At 36.0% G+C, this 19,045-nt stretch overlaps 1 protein-coding gene across 1 annotated transcript in view; it reads left to right on the forward strand.

Annotated features, from left to right (window-relative positions):
- The window catches only part of AHR (aryl hydrocarbon receptor), a 63,802-nt gene that overhangs the window by 39,227 nt on the left and 5,530 nt on the right, over positions 1 to 19,045 (forward strand). Inside the window, exons 3-10 of the mRNA XM_053978989.1 lie at positions 170 to 285; positions 3,728 to 3,817; positions 5,610 to 5,733; positions 9,946 to 10,076; positions 10,954 to 11,156; positions 12,806 to 12,915; positions 15,484 to 15,625; positions 16,396 to 17,671. Coding sequence (XP_053834964.1) covers positions 170 to 285; positions 3,728 to 3,817; positions 5,610 to 5,733; positions 9,946 to 10,076; positions 10,954 to 11,156; positions 12,806 to 12,915; positions 15,484 to 15,625; positions 16,396 to 17,671 — 2,192 coding nt within the window. The remainder of the gene's footprint in view (positions 1 to 169; positions 286 to 3,727; positions 3,818 to 5,609; positions 5,734 to 9,945; positions 10,077 to 10,953; positions 11,157 to 12,805; positions 12,916 to 15,483; positions 15,626 to 16,395; positions 17,672 to 19,045) is intronic.

Genomic DNA, 19,045 nt, shown 5'->3' on the forward strand with positions numbered 1-19,045 from the left:
GGAAAAGGCTTGACATGGAAACAAAAATCTTTCATTAGACTGTGTTTATAATATATTAAAATGCATGTATTTAAATCAATTTTTTGTTACACAAAATAGCAGATCATTACCTAAATTTCTAGTGAGCCTTTCAAAGATTGCTCAAATTTTTTTCTTTTGTTTGTTCTAGTTGCATTAAAATCATCTAGCTCTACCAGACCAGAAAGAAATGGCATTCAGGAAACCTCTAGAACAGGAAAGTGTGGAGAAGGGATGCAGATCCTGGAAGGAGAACTCCTATTGCAGGTATGTTTTGCAACAGACATATTGTACAAAGATTTAAGTAAAAAAAAACCCAACACCTGTATTTAGCATATTAGATGCTCAGGGATGAGATACAAAAAGTTTTCTTACTGTGAAATTCTCATTTTCTTTAGGGTAATATTAAACAGCTGCTGGATTTTTGTAGCAGGGACTTCAGAGTGGATGTTAGAATATGGACTCCTCTTTAATGTTTCTAAGTAATTTATTGGGGGAATTCCCATCTCTTTGCATCTGTTGTTAATAAAGATGTTAATATAAAGGAACACTTTTTATAAGGGCCAGATAAGTTAGTAATTTACTGTAAATTTGGTGACTAATTGTCTGAAAGAAACAATTTTTCCTTCAAAGACCTTGGGCTTGCTGAAATGTCTTGCTTTCTTGGTGCTTTGAAAGAACTGAGCATACATAGTGTCGATTCAGGACAAATTTTAAAATACTTTGAATAACTTTTATATGAAATAATGGAAAATATTAATTTAAAAATTGTGGGTTTTTTTTTAATTGTCTAGCCTGTTTTAATGTCCTAAGCATATGGATAATTATATACTACCAAATCTAGATTAAACTCAAGAAATTACAAATTTAGATATTACTATGTTCTAACTAGTTTCACAGAATGGATTTTATGGAGACCTGCAGCTCCATTTGAAATATGTTGTTAGTCTGTCCTCTACACAGGTTTCACACTGATGTATCTATCAAAAGTGGCAAATCATTCTGTCAGAGCCAACTGTTTGCTTCAAACAAAAGGAATTTCAGTGTTCAGAGACTAGAAATGAAAACAGGTTCTAAGAATCCCACAAAACAATTATTTTATATTGATGCTAATTGGAAATTGTTTGCTAACCAGCTAAAAAAACTAGGACATATATTTCATTTTCTAACCTTAATAAAGTATGACAAAGAACTGTTGTGGAGTTACTACCAGTGAACAGCTTTCTTTTAAATAGAAAAGAACCTAAAAAGCTGAAATATATGGTACATTGGAAGCATCTATTTAATCTGAAATACAAGGGGAGGTTTTATGACTTCTGACTGGAAGTTATATGAGGGAACTCTTTTCCAGTATGAAAACGAAGTGGGTGATATAGTTATTACTGAAAATTCTGCCCCTCTTGGGAAGTAAATTAACCTAATTTCTTAAATGTATTTGTTTTGTAAATATTTTATATATGTGAAAAAATTTATGAGAATGAATATGCAGATAGAGTTTTCTTAGGTTATGTAACAAGTCATGAGTATGATGAAATTGGGAATTTTCTAGAAGACAGTGGGAAGCAGTAAGTTGTAAATATTGATAAAGTCCTTCCCTTCCACATATGCTCAGAACTCTTTTGCATTACTCAGGTAAACAAATTATAAGTGATGATGAATTTTTCCTTTTATTATCTCCCTACTTTTTTTTGTTTTGGAAAAAAAATATGAGTAAGCATCCTATTGTTTGTATTTGCTTGTATTTGTTCGTCAGTTTTTCTTGCATGCTTCCTAACAAACAGAAAATTGTCTTTAATTTCCAACATAGAAACTGTCTTGCCAGTTCCATATATTGTGGAAGCAGAGATCAAATACATAAATGTGCCTTTCTTAAAAGCAAGCTAAATTTCCTTTAAAATTATTTAAATTATTTCAAATTCTTATTTGAAATACAAAATCTGTTACAGCCCAAGCAAGTTTATGATAAAGAGTTCAAGAAAAAGATGACCTTTAAGAAATATTTAAAACTTAATTCTCAACTGTAATGAACAATTTTGTAATTTTCTCTTTATTAGGACCATTGAGAATAATTTTTAGGGGCACAAATATCATCTTCAGTTCTCCAGGATAATAAACTCACTGAGAAATTTCATTATGTGTTTTCAGATAATTATTTTTGGATTGCATTTTGCGAAAACTTCCATCAGAACTCATCTCTCATTTATTAGTCTATCCATTTTAGAGAATTTTTGGCTTAAATGATGCATATGGCTATCTCAGTAACAATCGTAGTTTGAGAACTGTGTACTAGGGCCAGTGCAAAATGTGATTCCAGGTACAGAAGGTGTAGGTAGCTCTGAATGAAATGGACCAGAATAAGCAATTTTAGCATTTGAGGCAAAGTTAGATGCTGTGCAGCTTGCAGATGTTTTGTGTCAACCAGCTGAGGTGAAATGCCCTGCAGAACAGGTCAGCAGAGGACACGAGCACCTGCCACTGCGGCATTCTGCTCCCATGAAATTACTGCGAGCTTCATCAAAATCAAGGGTTCTGTGTAACCACTAGAGATTCCTTGGATTGACGATGGTATTTAATTTCAGATTATTATTGATTTTTTAATCTCATTCCTTATTCATGTAAAATTTATTAAACTTATAAGGTGTTTTTATAGAGCTAACAACTGTTTATGAGAGTAGATTAAATAATATCTACACATTAAATTGGAATGGTTCACAGCATTTAAAGACCAGTCATTTAACCAGATATTTCAGTTATAAATTATTGCTTTTTGCAGTAAGCTATAGGATGTCCTTCACTTACTTTACATTTTCTATGTACCATAATTCAGCATAAATAAAGATTTTTTTTTAAAAATTGTTTTGAGTATGCTGGCCAAATTTGCCTTTGAATGCAGCTGAGGAAATTAAGTGGCACAATATACTCACTCCAGCCCCTAGAGACTGCCTTTTGTTAAATCTTGACTGAAATCCATAGAAGTAAATCGGCACCTTTCAGATGAGCTGCCAAGTCACAAATGTACTGTTTGCTATCACAACAATTGCCATGGACCGTATTGATTGGGAGTTTAGATAAACGCCCTTTGCGTGACTTTGAGTGTGGAGCCGCCTGGTCTGCTGCTCCACTGAGGGGGAAATCTCTTCAAAAACATTGTTTACTTGCAACAGTCTGCTTTTGCAGAGGTTTTCTATTTTAAGTACACTATAAAATGTTTTCTTGGATTATTTAGGGGATCTTGATAGCTTGATTTCCTGTCCACAGTGGCCTGTCTACACTATGAATAGAATGGATTTTGCGACTGAGTTTGTGACATGGCTCTTGCTTGTGCTGTGGGCAGCTGGGGGTATCCAATGCTTGAGCCACACAAACATGGTGAACTGCGGTTGATATTAGATAAATTTATAATTCTTCATATATGTTCCTTGTCTTGTACAATCAAGGGTATTGAAAAGTTATCAATATGGATTGGCTTCTCCACTGAATTTTAAAATAAAGTTTGTTTTTTTTTCTTCATTAGATACAGTTTTCTTCATTTTAACACTTACACTGTAGAGAGATGCAATGAGGAATCCTGTTTGTGCTGTCAGATAATGATGTGCTTTTGCATGCTTCACATTTTATTGAGGGACTACAGTATAGGCAGACCTATAGACACAATAATTATCTGTAATTTTATCTCTGAAGCTGATAGATTGCTGTGTTTCTTCCCCAGGCATTAAATGGATTTGTGTTAGTTGTTACAGCAGATGCTCTGGTTTTTTACGTCTCTTCTACTATCCAAGACTACTTGGGATTCCAACAAGTAAGTTTATTTTTTCTTCTATTTTTTTCAGAGGTTTTGCCTAATTTCAGGGAACATCAGTGTTCGTATTTAGGGTCTTAAAATTTTTTTGTAATAAAAATCTTAGGTACTTTCAGTTGAATTACTTTGAAACCATATTACTTTTCTATCAGCTTACATAGCCAGGATGCCAGGCCAAGCACAACAGGAATATAATTTCCAAAGTTGAGTTAGGCAAGATAGGAAATTTTCACACTTAATTATTCTTTACTGGAACAACTGTTTGAAATTTATACAGTGGTGTTACCCAGTTTATGATGCTGAGTGAGACATAATTCAATGGGAAGGTAATTATTTTAATAGAAACCTTTCATGAAAAATTATTTCCATATGCCTTGAGATTTATAAATATCAAGTGAGTGATTTCGGTATTTTTGGAATTTGTTCTCTTGCTCATGTTTATTTGTTTAATTATTAATTTCAAGACAAGCGTTTGTTTTTACTATTATATGGTGCAGATAACATATGGCTGATTTCATTGGGCTTGAAAACCAGGTACCAAAGTACTAAGGACTGAGGCATAGCAGGCAAATTCTGTCCTTGTTAGAAAACTCCTGGGATTACTTTATGGGAAGATGATAGAGTAGTTGAAGAAGATGATAGTTATAGTTCTCAAAGTATATCCGTGAATACTGCATATTGATAGATTCAGCTGCTGTCTAAAAATAGCACGAAACCATGCTTGGTCTGCAATTTCAGGTAACTGATAAGAGATTGGGGAAAGTTTGTGTAAAATAAAATATTTCAAAAAAGCCCATTTTTATTCCTGGGTTTACATATTCCTTCAGTGCTGACAAATGAAAAAAAGAAAAAAGCTTGGAAAACAATTTTGGCGTAACATTCATGAAGCAATGCCAGTAAATCAAGTGCATGATATAGAAGTAAAGTCTTAAAGTTACAAAAATTAGCATTTCTGGCAATTTGTTCTGGAAAATACTGATTGTTTTATGAAATTTGTCATGGCAAAATTTGACCTAGGCTTCTGCTTTTGCCAGTTCATCTCAATTACATTAGATCTATGTTTTATTTAAATATTTTCTGTTTATATAATGGTTGGGTTTTTGAAACATGCCAAAAACCGGGATCTTAACTCTTCTCCATCAACTGAGTCTTTTCTTGACTATTTTGGGTGGGTTTTTTTCCCCTTTAAATTCCTTTAAGCACTAATCCTTGCTCTTGAGCCTTTGCCATTTAGATCACATTCCTAACCACACAATTGGTAGTGGAATAAGGGCTTAATAATTGCATGTTTTAACGCATCCTTAAGAAGTGACAAAGCTTTCAGGGAGCAAATCCACTGTTTATAATCTGCTTGGCTTAGTTTTGGCAGTTTGGTTCAGGGTCTTTAGCTTCTTTTGTATTCCTGTAGCACCTATAGTGGGTTAAGTCAAGTACTACCCGGTAAATACTTTATTTACCAGTTTATAAAATTAAATCATTTAAACAGAATCTAAGCATAGCATTTCCAGGCCTTCTCAAGTAAAAGCAGGTAAAGAAATAGTTGACATAATGTAACTTTTTTCTAAGGCAATATTTTTTATTGTTTCCCATGTTTATAGTCATGTGTGTAACTGAGCTGCTAAAAAATTGTTTCATGAAGCTTTGCCACCTGCATGTGATTGTATGTATTTATCCCTGGGCAAAATGGATTTTACTATATCCATAATAGTGTTGTTGATCAGACAATTTGTATCATATTATCATATAATTTTCTTATTGTCATTCTCTCTCACCTTTCTCCTTCTGTTCATAGTCAGATATAATACACCAGAGTGTATTTGAGTTGATTCACACAGAAGACAGACCTGAGTTTCAACGACAGCTACATTGGGCATTAAATCCTGCCCAGTCAGGAGATTCTGGACCAAGTGTACAAGGTGAGAACAAATTTTATTGTTTGCCTGTTGGATTAGTTGTTTGTTTTTTGGGCTTTTCTAATTTGTCTATGTAAAATAATTAGATAATTTTAGGTGAGTAAAGGAAGAAATAGCCTCTTTCAAATTTATTTGAATTTTATGGACACGTTTAGCCAACAGTGAGAATTATTATTTTTTGCATTTTAAATAAGCACCGTTATTTGTAGCACAGCACCATTAAAATACTATTTATACTTTAAATTGGAAGATTGTAATTTGGGGCATCAGTGACAATGTTTCCTAGACTGATCAGTCCAAGAATCAGGCCTAGTTGCAGTGTTACTATAGGGAGTAGTGCATTCATTGCACATAGACCAGTACTTCTTTTGGAGATAAAAGGGAAGAGAAATAAAAGATTAAATACATGAGCCTTTAAGATCAAGCAGAGTATGCAGGTTAGAGCAGAGTTGTCACATGTTACTGACTGATGCTTAAATGAGCTGCTATATTGAGAAACAACTAAGGAGAGACACATTGCATGTGTATCAGAGCAAAGATGTGTAGGTGCAGGTTATGTGTAATCCAGGAAGCATGTGTCTGCATCATAATGACCACAAAGGCATTGAGACAACTGCTCCATTTTAATGCTCCCTTTGCACAACAGTTGTTTAAACATGTAGGTAAAATCTTCTGTTACTGTGACTTGATTATAGGGGGTTTATTAATCCATAAAAAGTCCATTTTTTAAATAAATCTTTAAATAATTTTAGAAAAATTAGAGTAGGGAAATGGCATGATTTGATAGAGAAAAGTTACTGTGTTTAACACACCTCAGTATATTTCAGTTTTTCATTTAGCGGTCAGCGTTGTTACATCATCTCTAGATCGATCTCCACAGGTCTGCTGCACAGCTAGTTAATAGTACAGTTCAGTACAGCAAAGAGTGCGGTTCTCAGAAATCAGATTTTCATCCTGTTTGCTTCAGGGTGCAATTGTATCCTATGGACCTTAAACAAGTGCATATGAATTTAGAAAAGGTTATTTGAAAAGTATGACACCAGGTTGGAGTGGCCTCAGATTTGACTGAACATCAGAAAGTGCTGAGCTGAGTGTCTGATTACAGACAATGTTTTGGTTGGTATCTTGTGTTTCTAGCTTGCTAAAAGCTGCTAATTGTGCCCCATTCCTGAAAGCATTCAGGGCCTAGGTGGATTGGGCTTCTAGCAACCTGGTCTAGTGAAAGGTATCTCTGTCAATGGCAAGGGAGTTGGAATTAGGTGATCTTCAAGGTCCTTTTTATCTCAAACCATTCTATGATTCAATGATGACTTTTGAGCCTCAAGTAGCATAAAATGTTTGGATGTTGAGGATTTTTTAACTGAATTCAGATTTATAGCAAAAGATAATGCTATGACCATAAGGATCCCTTCCATTTTTGCTAATTTAATCCATTTCTGTTTTAATACATTCAGCTAGCATTCTGTAGATATTTATAGATCTATTATAATTGTGCTCCTGAGTCTGGGAACTGATTCTGCTTCAGTTAGCCTGGACTGGTTATTTCTCAGTCAGTACTCTGGTATGCTGCTAGACCACTGATTTTCTCAGCTGTTACTGTGCTTCCCAGACATGCCTCCTGGTCCTTGACTTGTTCCCAGAGAAGTTTGCAAAATTCTGATTTTTTCAGTCCCAAATATCTGCTTTGGGGCATTAAGTCTGGATTATCTTTTGAACTTCGTGTATTGCGCAACCATATGGTCTTGAGTTTAAAGGCAAGCACTTAATGCACTGCATGTTCTGCACATTGTTCCATGGCATTGATGAGATCCAGTGTGAGCTTTGTGAGGGATATGTAGTGTTAACTGGTAGTTTTGCTCTAGGGATTGTAGATGCTCTGTAAGATTCTTTGCCTTCTTACAGTGAGTCACTTCAAGATCCTGGCAGTAAAACCTTCCTGCCTTCTGTCTGCCTGGAAAAGTGCAGCAGGGTTGCTTTCACGAGTGTAGGAGGCTCAGTTTTGAAGCCCATTGCCTCCTGTTTTGAGTTCTGTTCCCCTCCTGTCGGGAGCCACTTCTTTCACCACAGCTTTGCTCACTCTTGGTAACTGTGCATTTTACTATGGAACTTGACAAACTCAATAGCATCCAGCTAGACTTGCTGAACCTTCAAATTTCAGCTCTATATTTACCCAAAGAATAACACTGAGTTTCTCCTGTGGCAGAAATGCTGAGGGATGCACCAAACAGTGCCAAGGATGCCAGCAGAAACCCTGGCACTGCTTATTGGGTACTAGATCTGCACCCAGAGCTGGCATTTTTGAAATATTATTTTGGATTTGCAAGCTGTTTCCTTGATGCTCTTTCTTCATAATCATTACTTCTTCAGAGAGCTTCCTAGAGAAGCACTGCCTCAAAAGTGTTGAAAATTCTCACTGTCAGTTAAGCAATTTGTAATAAAAAGACTGCAGCAGTAGCAAGTAAGGAAGTTTGCTTTGTCTGCTGAGAATTGTCCATATGACAAGTGTGGGAATTGCTAATTTTCTAACTTCAGAGTAATATGGTAACTGGCTTGGACTACAAATACCTGAGTTTGTCTGCCTGTGGGATCTGCTCATAATAGTGACAGACCAATACAGTTCTTTAGATGACTGTAATTTCAGATTATCCCTTTTCATCACACTAACAGCTAGGACAGAAAGAAGTTTCTTTTTCTCCATACCTTGAAGTTTATTAAGCAAAAATTGACCTTGCATGGCAGTTATTTTCAGAAAAAAAAGTATCTCCTGATTTTATCTGAAAAGCTTGATAACTCAGCATACTTGTAGGATTTAGATGGCCTTAGGTTGCAAGGCCTATTGGTAAGATATCAGCAATCTCATTTGGCTCCAATTCAGTCCCTTGAATTCATAGGAGATTAAATAGAACTGGCTTTTGGTAATGATTTGTTTACCTTTGGGTGTGTTTTGTCAGTGTACTAACCTCTGAGCCTAACTGTAAGTTTTTCCAGCTGTTCATGAGACAAAATTATATTCCAGAAAATATAATGTGGTGTGTTATTAAGTGACATACTCTCCCTGACCTCAACTCCATGTCTGGAAAGTCAATATGGGTTCTTAAAATTTCTATTATTATTTTATCCATACTTGATAATCAGTTCTGTAAGAGTACATGGACTATTTTTTTAAATTAAAGATTATTTTATTATAAAATGTCTTTTTAAGCTAGGTTTTTCTCAATTTTCTGCATGAATGAATTCCTAGGGTATGACTGTTTTTTTATATGTATTGCAAATAAGATTGCTTTGCTAAATTTGCTGTGAATAGTCATGCTCTGGTATCTCTGTATATGTAGTCTCATGTAGAACATATGTATTTTATCAGGGGTCTATTTATTTACCTTCTGGTTTTACTTTATATTCCAAATGTTTAAGTCTGTTTTGTAAATACCACTTTGCAGCAAATCCTTGTCCTGACAAGGTGGAAGGATACCATGTTGTTATCAAAGTTAACAATCGTGGTTTTGAGTATTTTGTAAAACAAACAACTGCAAAACACAAGTACTCCAGGTGTACCTGGAGATGTAACTATGGTGTTTTGATCAGCAGAGCCCAGATATATTTTCACTATTTAGTAGGGTGATTTTGCCTTCATTGGACAAAAAATGCTGATTTTTTCTTTGTGATGGTTTCCTAAAGTTGCTGATTTTTATTTATTGCTACATCTGGCTGTCTGGAAAGTAAGTTTCACTGTTTGATACTGAGTTTTTGAATACTCAGTTACTGTAGTTGCTGTGCCCTTTTGCAGATCCTACCATTGTAGGAAAATGGGTGTGTTCTCTGCTGAGAACTCTGCTCTTTGCAACCGGTCCAGAATCTAGGCTGTTGACAAACATAATGAATAAATTAAAAACCCAAACAAACAAAAGTCCCAAATTAAAAAAAAAAAAAAAAAAAAAAAAAAAAAAAAAAAAAGCAAACAACAAAAAGACCACTTAAAAATAAATTACATTCAGTTTTCAAATACTATAGCCTGTAAAACATAATCCCATCAGAAGAATTGATGTTTAACCTCAGTGTTACAATAATAATAGGTTCTAAGGATGTTTCCAGTTTACATTGTTCTTGCTCAGGTCATGACCTAACGCTTTGTTTATGAGAAGGAAGATCGTTTGTTATAGATAGCCTTCACTAGGTGTTCTTCTAAAAATAATCCTTATAAATAATCCTTTCCTGCAGGAGATAATGGCTTTTCACAGCCAGCAACCTATTATAACCCAGACCAACTTCCTCCAGAGAATTCTTCCTTTATGGAAAGGAATTTCATCTGCAGGTTACGATGTCTCCTGGATAATTCATCTGGATTCCTGGTGAGTATGGAGTTACGAAAAAAGGTCCACATACACTTAAAAGTTGGAAATCTGCATTATCTTAACAAGAGGGGCAGCAACTTAATTTATTTGTTAAGTCTCTAAAGATATCTGAGCAGCTTGAACCACAAAGTTTCAGTTAGTGACTCTAAATGTCTCCCCTTTTAGATGTCACAGCCAGGTGCAAGTTCTCTTATTTCTCATGGCCCAGTTTCCTCAGTGAAATTCAAATAAGCATTTGTAAGCTTTTGTAAAGTGCTGTGTGATTCGTAGATTAAAAAGCATTACAAGAGTAATTTCTTGTAGCAAGCTGAGTATCTTGAGATGCCGTAAGTTATGGTAATTAAGAGGACCATAGTTTTTCCTTATTTGGAAAAGTTTGTGCTTGCTTTTTTTAATGCATTTTTTTGTTAGTCAATTGTTTAGTTTTTAAAACAAGTGTGAGTTTATCACCTTCTATGTGATATCTTACAAAATAGAATTCTTTAAAATTTCAAAATTTAACATACAAATTTGCAAGAGAAATAATGAAATAATTATACGCATGCATGTTTATTAGAATATTAGAAGCCCCAGCTGATATTTGATACTACATGCTTATTTTTTTGTTTTTTACAAAATAATCTTCCCATTAATCAATTTTTCAGTATGTTTATTAATAGATATTAAAGCTATACACTCAGGGGTATAACAACAGTGTTCTTGTTGTGCTGTGTTGTACTGTACTTGTTAGCTAACTTTTGCGTATGCCATCCTATAAAACTTGAATCTCATCGATCTTAAGAAAAATGAAAAATACATGTTTTACATCATAACAGAAGTATCTTGCTTTTAAATATCTCCAGCATGTAACAGTTACTTTTTTCCTCATCCTAAGGCTATGAATTTTCAAGGACGACTGAAATTTCTCCATGGACAAAACAAGAAAGGGAAGGATGGTGCTACTTTGTCTCCTCAGCTTGCACTGTTTGCAGTAGCTACTCCCCTGCAGCCACCATCTATCCTTGAGATACGAACCAAAAACTTCATCTTCAGAACTAAACACAAACTGGATTTCACACCCACTGGCTGTGATGCAAAGTAGGTGTAAATTACTCTGTAATTGTCTAATAATTTGCCCATAAAATAGGTTTTAGGTATGTATTTGAAATATAAAGCAGACTACTGTTTTGGTATATAAACCGTTTCAGTGATGGTTGTTTAGAAGCTGTTTAGGTTGTTTAGAAACTGTTAAGGTTTTTCTCTCCAGCCCTGCTATCAAGTAAAGAGAAATAGGTTTACCGTAGTCTATTTCCTTGAAATGGCATTCTGCTCCTTGAATCTCAGTAGTTAGAAAAACAAAGCAAAAGCCCACAAAACCAACGCAAAATAGAAAAACCAAAATACAGCATACTAATGAATTAGGGAAGAAGAAACATTTCATGTTAAATCTGATTTGAAATTTGGTTTTAGAATTGATAGAACAAGTATTTAATTTTATTCTACATTTCTCCTTCAGTTCAAATAGATGTAAAATACAATGGAAATGTTTTTTCCTTCAAAATAATTTAAATACTTTTTATACTATGATTTTACCCACTTCCAAACTATTCTTTTCCCTATGTAAAATTTGGAAATACTACTGCAATACTAGATCCAAATAATATTATTGTGCTTCAACATGGCAAGAAGCCCATTAGGATGCTTTTTTATCAAAATAAAAGCCTCTGGCCTCATTCCTTCTCCTCTCCCTCCTGTTTTTTACTGACATTTGACTTTCATTTTTAGTGGAGTCTCTCACATGGGTTTCCATGCCTACTTACAGGATAGAATTGAATTACTTGGTATTTTATCAACTGAGAGACCAAAATGTTTTATTTCTTTATGCTAATACAAGTAAAAAAGCCCAAAATGTTAACACAAGCGTTTCTTTTCTCTGTTTGATGTTTTTATTCACTTGAAAAAAATAGTTTTATGTATATTGTTCCCCATCCCTACTTTTCCCCTTTTTTTACCTTTTGTCTTTGCATCTCCATGTCTTTGTTTCAAATCCTGTTTAGGTCTCTCTTTGGCTATGTCTTTTTATCAGGTATCGCACAGAGATCACGTGAATTCTGTTAAGTGTTTCATCTCCCCAACCTCTAGTAAAGTACTCTAATTTTAGCTGCTAGGGTCAAACATGACTCTTGCTAGTGGTCCTCTGAGTCATATCTTGTTTAAATGCAAACACAGGGGTCCCATACCACTCAATAGCAAAGGGGATGTAGTTCTGAGATACATCTGGGTTCGAACTTTGAGCTACTAAAAATCTAATTTAGACAAGAAGTTTTAGATAACTGAAGTTAAACCCCTATTTAATTCTACAGACAAGCACCTATAGGTAAATTATAAGAAACAGGGCTAAGAAAACAGTGTCCTTCTTTGGAACTAATGGGAGCTGCCTGCTAGGAGTAAATATGTTCAGTAGTATGGAAATGAGAATCCGGCTGGTAGGACTCTTTTTTATAATCTAATGGTTTTGTCAACCCAGTCCTAGTCACTGAAGGCAACCTGGCAGACTAGTTACAATTTTATGAATTGTTGACTCTATTTTTTATTAGAGCTGTTCTGCTTGCGCATACAATTGATACAGTAACAAACTGTAGTTAGCACTTGCTTCTGAAATGTTCTAGCCATAATTGACTTGATTGACATTCATTCTGTGAGTTGCTTCATCAGCAGTGTTGCAATTTTTTGGTTTTACCTTCCAGAGGAAAGATTGTCCTGGGATACACTGAAGCAGAGCTGTGTATGAGAGGAACAGGATACCAGTTTATTCATGCAGCTGACATGCTTTATTGTGCTGAAAATCACATCCGAAGTAAGTTTCATTCCCAAAGAATGGCTGTAAAATCAAAGCATGGAGTATTTTTTCAGTATAAATGCCATATGAATTACAGAAAAAAAAAAAAAGAGGTTGTTAACAAAGAGAACATGTTTATTTTATATGTTCTATCTGTCCTTCTAAAAACTTACACTAGTTGAAGAAATGTTTAATATTCCTATTTAGATCCTTTTAGAATAAATATTCCAGTCTCTGTCACATCATGCTCTTCTCACTTTCTTCTCTGCTCAACCCAGCTTCTGCTATTACAAGAACTTTGGACAAGGAGACTACCAAGGATAGCTTTTCTCTTAACAAGTTAAATAAAGCATTTTCTTTTGATATCGGTGTAAGCTTTTTACCACAAATTGATCTCTGATTTAACACGCTAGCGTCCAAACATTTCTGGGTTTGATTCTTGGCAGCTTGAGTTGGTTTAAGTAACGATTTTGGAGAGAAGCGTAGTGTTGAGGAAATAAGCACCAGCTATCTGATTTATAACTATTTAGGGGACTCTGTTTTTTTACTTTTTTGTTAGTTATAACAGAGTTATCTTTGGAACTTACAGAATCATCTTCAGAACACTATGATACTTCTTTTCTCCTGACTTCTCTTGAAAAGTTCATTTTTTTTTCTTTTATCCCCTCATAGACAATTAGATAATGCCCCTCAGCAGGTTGTTCTCAACCTACTTAAGCACATTTTCTGCTTCAGGTTTAGCTCAGTCACTATTGCTTATCAGTGGTTTTGTTTCTTTCATAAAGAAAAACAAAGAGATGGTTCCAGAGCAGAAGGGGATGAAACTTGAATGGTTTGAAACTTTGTCTTAAAACTGGTTTTGCTACATTTTTGATGCTAAGATTAAAATAAAGAAAATAAGTTTTGAAGCAAGGATTTATTTTTAGATTCTTAGACTTTCCTAATACATTTTATTTAATTTTTCTGTCTAGAAGTGCTGGATTTTGGGCAATTGTATTACTTTCACCCCTTACCTCTGTGAATTCTTAATATTTTAGAATTATCTTTAAAATTCACATTCATCACACAACCTTCACTTAGAACAACAAAACCAGCCAAAATAAACTAAAACTTCCCACACAAAAACCAAGATAACTTCATCACAACACAGAACAAAACTGGACAATTTGCACAAAATCTGCCCCCTGTCCCTTCACCACAATTACAACAAAACTTCCCCATGATAATTTTACTCTCTAGGATTGTTCAGTGCTCCTTTTGCCTGTTACCTCTCCTGGTTACTGTCCTTATCTCAACACCCTCACGATGCTGGGTTTCAGCACCAAAACAACTGTAGTGGGTTGACCCTGGCTGCATGCTAGGCACCCACCAAAGCCTCTCCATCTCTGCCCTCCACAACTGAACAAGCGAGAGAAAATATAATGAAGGGTTCATGGGTTGAGATAAGGAGAGATCACTCACGAAATACTGTCACAGGCAGGACAGACTTCATCTGGGCATATTAATTGAATTGATTACTAACAAAAGAGCAGGATAATGAGAAGCAAAATAAGGCCTTAAAAACACCTTAAAAACACCAGGAAACCTTCTCCAGCATGGGCTCCTCTCTCTATGGGTCTGCAAGCCTCTGCCAGGAGCCTCTTTGAGCACTGGCCTCCCATAGGTTCACAGCCTCCCATAAGGCATCCACCTGCTCCAGCATGGGTCTCCTCCATGGACTGCAGGTGTATCTCTGCATCGCCATGGTTCTGCATGGCACAGCCTCTGCACCATGGGCTGCAGGGGAATCTCAGCTCTGGCACCTCCTGCCCTTCCTCACTGAGTTGGTGTCTGCAGAGCTGTTCCTCTCACATTCTCAACCCGTTCTTCTCTGGCCACAATTATATCTGCACAATAACTTTTTTTTTTCTCAAATATTATCACAGAGGCATTATCACAATTTCTAATTGTTCCAGACTTGCCCAGTAGCCTGTCCACCCTGGAGCTGCTAGGGATTTGCTCTGCTGGAAATGGAGGAAGCTTCTAGCAGCTTCTTGCAGAGGCCACCCCTGTAGCCCTCCCTGCCACTACCAAAATGTGGCCACACAAACCCAATACAGAAATGTACTGTGAAAATTGAGTATGTTTATCAAGCATTGCTAGTGGTAGTGGGAATGAAACATAAGGTTTTTAAGTACCTCTATATAAACCAGTCAGAATGTGAAAGGATTGGCTTCAGAACGAATGTGTTTTCTAATTGTTAAAGTAATAGCTGCTTTATGAAGGCGAGAAACTTGGGCTTTTGTCATTTATGTGTTCTAGTATTTATTAATTTCTGTTATTGAAGAAATAATGGACAAAGCCCCATATAGAATGTCGCCAATCTGTAGCAGATATCTTGCAGTTTTGACTTCTATTTTATGAGTAAATTAGACATCTTGAAGTGATCAGTCATCCTGATTCACTGGGAATGTGTTAGCGCCACACCGAATTGGGTGATTGAGGACATGAGATTTGTAAAATTTTTCTACAGATGGGATTTCTTTCATGACATGCATGTTTTCATGATTTGTTTGCTGGACAGTAAACAGTATGTTTACTCTTTAGTGATGAAGACAGGTGAGAGTGGAATGACTGTATTTAGGCTTCTAACCAAAGAAAATCGATGGGCCTGGGTACAGGCAAATGCACGGCTTGTCTACAAAAATGGAAGACCAGATTACATCATTGCCACACAAAGACCTCTTACGTAAGTCATCAGTTCATAAAGTAGTATGCTTCCAAAACTGAAAACTAGTTTGAGGCTGTCTATATTCACAAAGGAATTTCTGTTTTTTAATTATTACCCTTTATATTCCAAATTCCCCAAATTCTTTCAGTTTGCTAACAAACATGTAGGAAATTCTGATATTTCAGAACTTGTGGCATAGTCCTTTTGCATAAAACTTCAGACAAATTGATTTCTTGTAAAGAACAAGGTCAGCAGCAGAAGCATGAATTTATTCCATGCACCATATTCAATCCCAATGAGCAAAACCTGCAGTTGTGTAGAACGAGCAACAAATAACAAATTCAGCCTGAATTTTAGTGCTGAACTAAGTTCTACATAATATGGAATTCAGCCTTGTTAAATAGATTAAATATTTTTTGCTAAGGAGTTTGTAAAATGGAGGAAAACAGATACTTCAAGTATTGATTTACTTGCTATACTAAGAAAAGCTTAATGCATGGAACAAAGCCCACTTGTTTTCATTTCGGCTCATAATGCACAGAAAATGGTGTATGCTGTCTAGATTTAATTACAAATGTAATATGTAAATGTGGTATTACAGTCATAAGCTCCTTATTTCATAATCTGCCTCTTGGTTTAACTCAGCCAAGTTGAGCTAGAATAGGTAGGTATTTGAAAAATGCCTACAAATAGAATAGTTCATTTTTCATGTTAATTCCATGGGACAAAAAGATTAGAATAACTGATTGTTACTGCAGTACCATGCTACATATCTGATTTATTTTCAGAGATGAAGAAGGGGCAGAGCATCTACGGAAGCGTAACATGAAGTTGCCCTTCATGTTTGCCACTGGTGAGGCTGTGTTATATGAGGTTTCTTTCCCTATGTCAAGCCTTATGGACCCCTCTCAACCGAAGAGTAAAAGCACAGTGGGAAAAGGAGCCAAAGCAGCGCTACACGATGACTCTGTGGATCCAAACTCCCTCCTAGGTGTCATGTTAAGGCAAGACGAGTCTGTTTATCTCTGCCCTCCAGCCTCACATAAACTTTCTTTTGAGCGGAACTTCTTTGCAGACAGTAGGGATGAACTGGGTGATGTTGTTGGCAGTGGCTGGACAGACAATCTCCTACCTGCTGGGAATCACAACATTCTCAAACAGGAGCTGATGGAGTGTTCCCAGGACAGTACCGTTCCACTTCCTGAAGACAGTGCAGCACTCTTTCAGGATAACAAAACCAGTGATTTGTACAGCATCATGAAAAATCTGGGTATTGACTTTGAAGATCTAAAGTGTATTCAGCAGGACGAGGAGTTTTTTAAAACTGAATTATCTGATGTGGATGATATTGGGGACATCAACATAACTGACGAAATCCTGACTTATGTTCAGGATTCCTTGAATAAATCTGATTTCTTATATTCAGACTGTAACCAGCAGCAGCCCTTGGTCCAGAATGAAGGTTGCATGGTACAGCAAGATTTAGATCCACATCGACTTCATCAGCACCAGAAGCAGCTTGTGGAACAGCAACAACAGCAGCAGCAGCAGCAACAGCAGCTCTGTCAAAAGATGAAACATATGCAAGTCAATGGGATGTTCACAAATTGGAGCTCTGGCATGCCTCTTAGCTGCTCACAGCAGCAGCCCCAGCAATACGTGTTCCCTGGCATGCATGCCAGTACATCCGAGTTCTCTTACAAATCAGAAGTTAACGCTTCCCCTTATGAGTGTAGGCAAGACTTTATTCCTTACAAGCAACCCACAACGATGATGCCACAGCTTTCTAATTTTGCTCAAATGGATTTTCCGGCAGCAGGTTTTGGTGGATCGACCTATTCAGCTTCTTCCAACTTTGAGGATTTTCTCAGTTGTTTGCAGCAAGTCCCTGAAAACCTTGAGTGTGGCATAAACTCTGAGTCAGTTATGTTGACTCCTCAAACATGCTATGCAGGCGCTGTTTCTATGTACCCATGCACGCAGGAGGCACAGCCCAGCTGCGTGGATCAAATGCAGTATGATCCTATGATGACAAATCAACAGCAACAAACATTGGGGAACAAGGTATAGTAAACAGCATTGCTGCACCGCTTGCACTTTGAATCCAGTTTATATTGTTTTGGGTGACTGCTGGGGGGCAGAGTTTGTTGTGACTGAATTGCTGAGTTTGAATTGGATGGGTTAGCAGTGTGTGGATGTCTTTCCTTTATTTGTTCATTAGAGTGAAGAGAGTTGCATTTGGTCAAGTTTATATATATATATGTGTACCTGCAGTCTGATGGCTCTCTTTAGCAGTATTAATTAAGAGTGAATTAATTAGTCTGTGGCACTATACTAGTAATTTTCCTGTTAGGAGCAGAAGAAAAGTAGACTGGTCTAAGTCTTGGAATTTGCTAATAAACCCTTTAGAGAGGAGTTGAGTTTGCTTGGCATACTCATTTTCATTAAAGATGTTGTAAGGATCAAAAAAAAAAAATGGTTTTGAAGTGTGAATATTGTATAGCTACTCAGATTCCTCAATGATTTTAGGATTAGGGAAAGCATTAGATTATAGTATCATAAAAATGGTATGAAATATGAACTGTTTCACTCCTATACACAATGTTGCTGCAAAAAAAAAAATAAATTATATATTGCTATAAGTGAAAGCCAGCTTGTTCCTCAAGCTGCTGTCTAAATTAACTGCCAAAGAAAAAAGAGTTGGAAAAAGCTATAGTCACAGTAAAATAATCTGGTCCTTTTTCACCAAGAACAATGCACAATAAAAGCCATAGAAGAGAGGATCCTGGCTGTAGCACAGACTACAGTTGTAAACACTGTTCTTCATTGGTAAAATTAACTTAGAAATAAAATTCAGTTACTAGTTCCTGATTCTGAATAACCTTTGTTGAAGTACTTTTTGTTGTACCCTTTATTTCTGTTAATGCTGCTAAAGTACAGAGCCACAATTATTTTTTTTTATTGTTGTATCTCAATGAGTTAATGTTCTGAAGTACTGATCCTGCAAATGCTTATGCACATGCATAAGCATTTACAGAATTAAAGTATTAAGTGGCATTTAACCTATGCAAGACAAAGATGAGGAATGCAATTAGAACATACCCATTTTTTACATGCTTATTACAAGTACAAAACATTCCCTTTTTAAAACTGCTTCACTGCTGAAAAGAATGCAATTGCAGAATTGCAGAAACTTACCTAAATTATAGCACAGTTCAGCATGATGAATGGCTTCTCCCTGAGGTTGAAATTGCAGAAAGTGACTTTGAGAAACTGCACTGTGCAATCTTGAGTATGACTTGGCTGTGCTTTGCCTGGCTATGCTTGGTGTTTAGTCTTTCAGAGTGCTCCTTAATAGGGTTGCAGAGCAGTTCCAGGGCCATCCAAGTTTGTCTTTATAATAACAAAGAATTACTCTTTACACAGAAGCTGTATTAA

Source organism: Vidua macroura, chromosome 1, assembly GCF_024509145.1.
Source record: "Vidua macroura isolate BioBank_ID:100142 chromosome 1, ASM2450914v1, whole genome shotgun sequence".
Lineage (NCBI taxonomy): Eukaryota > Metazoa > Chordata > Aves > Passeriformes > Viduidae > Vidua > Vidua macroura.